Genomic DNA, 6,305 nt, shown 5'->3' on the forward strand with positions numbered 1-6,305 from the left:
GACTGCCTACTCCTGCTCCTAGTTCTTATGTTCTTCTGTTCTTACCTCGACCTCGCAGTGGCTGTCGAACTTTAAGAGGACTGTTTTGAACTCCGATTTATCCTCCCCATCAGCGAAGGTGCGCGTGTTGAAGATGTGAAGGGAATGGTCCCCGGCTGTGGAGAGGAAGAGAGAAATCTTCCGTGCGTCCGAGACAGCTTCCAGGCCGTGTCTGACAAATCTGCTCGAGTTCTTTGAGCAGGTAACAAGGATGTTAGACAAAGGGGAACCAGTGGACGTGATTTATTTAGATTTCCAGAGGGCCTTTGACAAGATACCGCATCGGAGACTGTAAAATAAGTTTAGAGCTCATTGTGTTCAGGGTACTATCCTGGCATGGATAGAGGATTGGCTGACTGGCAGAAGCCAGAGAGTGGGGATAAAGGGATCTTTTTCAGGATGGCAGCCGGTGACTAGTGGTGTGCCTCAGGGTTCTGTGCTGGGACCACAACTTTTTACAATATACATTAATGATCTGGAAGAAGGTACTGTGGCACTATTGCTAAGTTTGCAGATGATACAAAGATCTGTAGAGGGACAGGTAGTATTGAAGAAACAAGTGGGCTGCAGAAGGACTTGGACAAACTATGAGAGTGGGCGATGAAGTGGCAAATGAAGTACAATGTGAAAAAGTGTGAGGTTATGCACTTTGGAAGGAGGAATTTACGCATGGACTATTTCCTAAATGGGGAAATGCTTCGGAAAGCAGAAACACAAAGGGACTTGGGAGTCCTTGCTCACAATTCTCATCAGGTTAATGTGCAGGTTCAGTCAGCAGTTAAGAAGGCAAATGCAATGTTAGCATTCATGTCAAGAGGGCTAGAATACAAGAGCAGGGATGTACTTCTGAGACCGTATAAGGCTCTGGTCAGACCCCCTTTGGAATATTGTGAGCAGTTTTGGGCCCCATATCGAAGGAAGGATGTGCTGGCCTTGGAAAGAATTCAGAGGAGGTTCACAAGAAAGATCCCTGGAATGAAGAACTTGTCATGTGAGGAACGTTTGAGGACATGGGTCTGTACTCATTGGAGTTTAGAAGGATGAGAGGGGTTCTTATTGAAACTTACACGATACTGCGAGGCCTGTATAGAGTGGACGTGGAGAGGATGTTTCCATTTATAGGAAAAAGCAGCAGAGAACACCATCTCAGACTAAAGAGACGATCCTTTAAAATAGAGATGAGGAGGAATATTTTCAGTCAGAGGTTGGTGAATCTGTGGAACTCTTTGCAGCAGAAGTCTGTGGAGGCCAATTCACTGAGTGCCTTTAAGACAGAAATAGACATGTTCTTGATTAATAAGGGGATCAATGGTTCTGGGGAGATTGCAGGAGGATGGGGATCAGAAAATATCTATGAATGAATGGCTGAGCAGACTCGATGTGCCAAGTGGCCTAATTCTGCTCCTATGTCTTATGGTCTAAATGCTTTTTAAAAGACAAAATTGTACCCGACTCTACTGCTGCTTATGGCAGCTCGTTCCAGACACTCACCACCCTCTTTGTGAAATAATTGCCCCTCTGGACCCTTTTGTATCTCTCCTCTCTCACCTTAAACCTATGCCCTCTAGTTTTTAGACTCCCCTACCTTTGCGAAAATATGTTCACTATCTACCTTATCTCTGCCGCTCATTATTTAATAGACCTAGAACATAGAACATAGAACAGTACAGCACAGAACAGGCCCTTCGGCCCTCGATGTTGTGCCGAGCAATGATCACCCTACTTAAACCCATGTAACCCGTATACCCGTAACCCAACAATCCCCCCATTAACCTCACACTACGGGCAATTTAGCATGGCCAATCCACCTAACCCGCACATCTTTGGACTGTGGGAGGAAACCGGAGCACCCGGAGGAAACCCACGCACACACGGGGAGGACGTGCAGACTCCACACAGACAGTGACCCAGCCGGGAATCGAACCTGGGACCCTGCAGCTGTGAAGCATTGATGCTAACCACCATGCTACCGTGAGGCCCCTTACCTCTATAAGATTACCCCACGCTGCAGTGTAAAAAGTCCCAGTCTATCTTGCCTCTCCTTATAACTCAAACCATCAAGTTCCAGTAGCTTCCTAGTAAATCTTTTCTACATTTTTTGTAGTTTAATAATATCCTTTCAATAAAAGGGTGACGAGGACTGTACACAAAGTGTGGCTTTACTAAAGACTTGTACAACTTCAGCAAGACATCCCAACTACTGTATTCAATGTTCTGACCAATGAAACCAAACATGCCAAACACCTTCTTCACCACCCTGCCCACCTGTGACTCCACATTCAAGAGGCTATGAACCTGTACTCCTAGATCCCCTTTTTCTATAACTCCCCCAACACCCTACGATTAACTGAGTAGGTCTTGCCCTGATTCGATCTTCCAAAATGCATCATCTCACATTTATCTAAATTAAACTCCATCTTCCATTGATCGGTCCACTGGCCCATTTGATCAAAATCCCATCGCAATACTAGATAACCTTCTTCACTGTCCACTATGCCACCAGTCTTTGTGTCATCTGCAAACTTACTAGCCATGCCTCCTAAATTCCCATTCAAATCATTGATATAAATAACAAATTACAGTGGACCCAGCACTGATCCCTGAGGCACACGGCTGGTCACAGGGCTCCAGTTTGAAACATGACCCTCTACAACCACCCTTTGTCTTCTATCGTAAAACCAATTTTGTATCCAATTGGCTACCTCACCCTGGATCCCGTGAGATTTAACCTCATGAAACAACCTACCATGTGCTACTTGTCAAAGGCCTTGCTTAAGTCCATGTAGACAACGTCGATTGCACTGCCCTCATCTACCTTCTTAGTTACCCCTTCAAAAAACTCAATCAAATTCTTGAGACATGATTTTCCACTCACAAAGCCATGCTGACTGTCCCTAATCAGTCCTTGCCTCTCTAAATTGCTGTAGATCCTGTCTCTAGGAATACCTTCGAACAACTTACCCACAAAAGACGTTAGGCTCACCGGTCTGTAGTTCACAGGCTTTTCCCTGCAGCCCTTCTTAAACAAAGGCACAACATTTGCTCCCCTCACCAGTGGCTGTCGACGATTCAAATACCTCTTTAAGATCAGTACAATAAAAGTCACTCACAGAAACATGCCGACGACGACTGCTGCCCTGCTACGTGCAACAGTTACTGAAATGTAAACTGCAATAAGTGATTGATTATTGGAACTGAATTCCTTAGAAAGTAACTCAATGATTCAGAATGCTAACTGTTCAGTTCAAGATTCTAGTGATAAATGTTTATTCTAACCTTCAGAATGTGTCCTTGGAGTTCCCAAAACTGCGAAAAGGAGAAAGGATCAATGTTAAACCAACGGTATGACTTGTGTTAGCGATATGCCGTGTCTGGACTGGTCCACATAACTTCTGAAGCTGAGTTGGGAGGGGTTGAGCACTCTGGGTGTATTCTATGGAGTTTAGAAGGATGAGAGGGGATCTCATTTTAATTTGCAGGATACTGCGAGACCTGGATAGAGTGGACGTGGAGAGGATGTTTCCACTTGTAGGAAAAGCTGGAACCAGAGAACACAGTCTCAGACAGAAGAGACGATCCTTTAAAACAGAAATGAGGGGCAATGTCTTCAGCCAGAGGGTGGTGAATCCGTCGAACTGTTTGCCGCAAAAGGCTGTGGAGGCCGAATCACTGAGTGTCTTTAAAACAGAGATAGAAAAGTTTTTGATCAATAAGGGGGTCAGGGGTTGTGGGATGAAGGCAGGAGAATGGGGATGAAAACAATATCAGCCATGATTGAATGGCGGAACAGACTCGATGGGCCGAATGGTCTAATTCTGCTCCAATGTCTTATGGTCTTCACAGATGCTGATGTAATGTCCTGCAATTTCATACATGTCCAATTTCAATCTGGATTTGAATTTCAATTCAATATTGGGTTGAATGTTCCCAACATTTCGCTGAAAATATTTGGGAGGCGGGAGCAATTGCAGGATCCGATCCCACTCACTCCTGCACTAATCCCTCTGAATGGCGCACGATGGATGGTAGGTACAGTCCAGCTGAAGGCTGTGCTCAGGGGACGTTATGGAGCTCCATCACTTTCAGTGGAGTGTTGGTCCCATGATGGCGGGGACGCTGATGTCGAGGAGATCGTCACTCAAAGACAAAACTGTGACATGGGAAGACATCAGACTTGTCAGTCATTATTAAACCTCATTCAGCTCCCACATCTGCCCCAATCTGCCTTTGGGAAAAGCAGCTGGAGGTGGAAACTAACTGAAAAACCAGCCCGCTGACACCTTTAGTTCAGATGTCCCCCACCCCCCTCCCAAACCTCAGTCCGGTGAATGGCAGGCCTTTTCCACCCTGTTGGAGTTTACCTTATTGAAGAGAAACCTCCCTCCCGCCCAGGCTGCGAATGGAGCAGTCCAAGATAGTGAAAAGTCAAACAAAACCTCCAAGTGCAGATGGTAAAATTATACATTTTCAAACAAAATATTTGATGCATTGAGCCGGGACTGCCAGATTCCACGGCAGTGCATCTGGGATGGAACCCAACATTCCCAGTTCCAGACTCCCAGGAAGTTCAAATGTCTGATGTGCAATTTTGCAGCACTGAGAACCAGCTGGAATTGTAATTTAAATTACAAACTTCAGTTCGTTCTGACTGTAAGAAAATTAGAATGAAAACCACTTGTAGCTTCTGGGTCACTTATTGCACTGACCTCCCTTACTCTCCTGCAAAAATCCCGCGCCCCCTCCCCGGTCTTCCCCACTGCCTCTCACTACCACATTTCCTCCAGAGTTGACTCCCCTCACCTGGGACGGGTCCCACCTCCAACTCAATAACCCCCAACTCAAGGTGCAGCCTGACCTTACTCGACCCGACAGAACTCGCCCCAGACCCAACCCAAACTTACCGCCGCCCCCATGTCCTCCCCCCCCCCCCCACCCACCCCCACCACCAGTCCTTGCATCGTCAAATAATGGAAACAGATTTTTCTTGTGAACCTTGTCCAACCCTGTCAAAATCTAGTTCACCTCTGTTAATCTCCCCTCTATCTCCTTTTGCCCCAGTGAGAACATCTCCAGTTTCCATAGAATTCATAGAATCCCATTCGGCCCATTGAGTCTGCACTGATCCTCTGAAAGAGCATGCTACCTAGGCCCATTCCCAGTAATCCCACCTATCTTGCACATCTTTGCTCATGAAGGGGCAATTTTAGCCTAGCCAATCCACCCAACCATTTCTGCAACCTAACCTTGTAACTGAAAATCCACTTCTCTGAAGCCATTCCAGTAAATTCTTCTTAAGGACCATCTCAAGGACGCTCATGTTTTTCCAAAAATTTTGTTGCTTCTTCCACACTTCTCAAGTGGGTGGTGAGGGATGGGCGAGGGGGTCCCTATTTAGCGGTTTGACATTTTTGCAACTTCCAGGTGCTATCATGGAGTCACTGGAAGTGGGGGGTGAAAATACAGATTTTATTAAAATCTGGCTCCCTCACTAATAACACAATCTCAAGGTAAGCATTTAAGAGAAAGGCACTCGTCTTTCTCTCTGTCCCAAATCATTCACTTTGGTGCAAACTGATAAATCTGCACTCTGTCAAACTGAATTATGACAAGGTTCCTGCTCTGATAATTTTCTAACATCAAAGCAAACCCTGAACTGTGTTCAAATCACTGAGTGAGAATGATGGGGTAATTAGGCCCATTCTGCCTCTTCCAATTCCTCATCCGGCTACATCACTATCTATCAATATTCTACTTTTATTCAAAAAATGGTTTAATGACTCACCAAACAGCAGCAAAACAGCAATTGTCTCCATTTCCAGTGGGAGTTAATTTGAGATGCGAGATCTGTTCTGTACAGGCCCTTCCTCTGTCTCCGAGCAGAAGAGACCAGGCCTGCAGGAACTCCCAAGGGTTTTACAGGAACCTGAGGTGAAACTTCACAAGGTTTGAACATGGAAACATTTGAAGATTATCCAATGATCACAATTGGAAAATTACTTCTGTGCCCCAGCAACAAATCTTTGATGTATCATTGGAACTTTCCTTTCGTCATTGTCAGGAATTCCAGTTCCATAAGCGACCTTGTTTCACTTCAGGAATTCAGTGTCAGCATTAAGAAACCAATCGTCAGTTAAATACAAAATTAACAAGTCTCAAATCAAACCCAGGTTTCCAAAAAAAGCGCCCTATGGGATAACATTGTACATTTAATATTGCAGCTTTAAATACAGAAGGCGAAGTCACACGGGATCAGAGGTGAGCTGGCA

At 45.3% G+C, this 6,305-nt stretch overlaps 1 protein-coding gene across 1 annotated transcript in view; it reads right to left on the reverse strand.

The window, feature by feature from the left end:
• The window catches only part of LOC119956251 (Fc receptor-like protein 5), a 108,655-nt gene extending 102,725 nt beyond the window's left edge, over positions 1 to 5,930 (reverse strand). Inside the window, exons 1-2 of the mRNA XM_038783284.1 lie at positions 5,822 to 5,930; positions 3,316 to 3,345 (exon numbers count right to left, since the gene is read on the reverse strand). Coding sequence (XP_038639212.1) covers positions 3,316 to 3,345; positions 5,822 to 5,852 — 61 coding nt within the window. The 5' untranslated portion in view covers positions 5,853 to 5,930. The remainder of the gene's footprint in view (positions 1 to 3,315; positions 3,346 to 5,821) is intronic.
• Positions 5,931 to 6,305: the final 375 nt, after the last annotated feature.

Source organism: Scyliorhinus canicula, chromosome 22 (assembly GCF_902713615.1).
Source record: "Scyliorhinus canicula chromosome 22, sScyCan1.1, whole genome shotgun sequence".
Classification (NCBI taxonomy): Eukaryota; Metazoa; Chordata; class Chondrichthyes; order Carcharhiniformes; family Scyliorhinidae; genus Scyliorhinus; species Scyliorhinus canicula.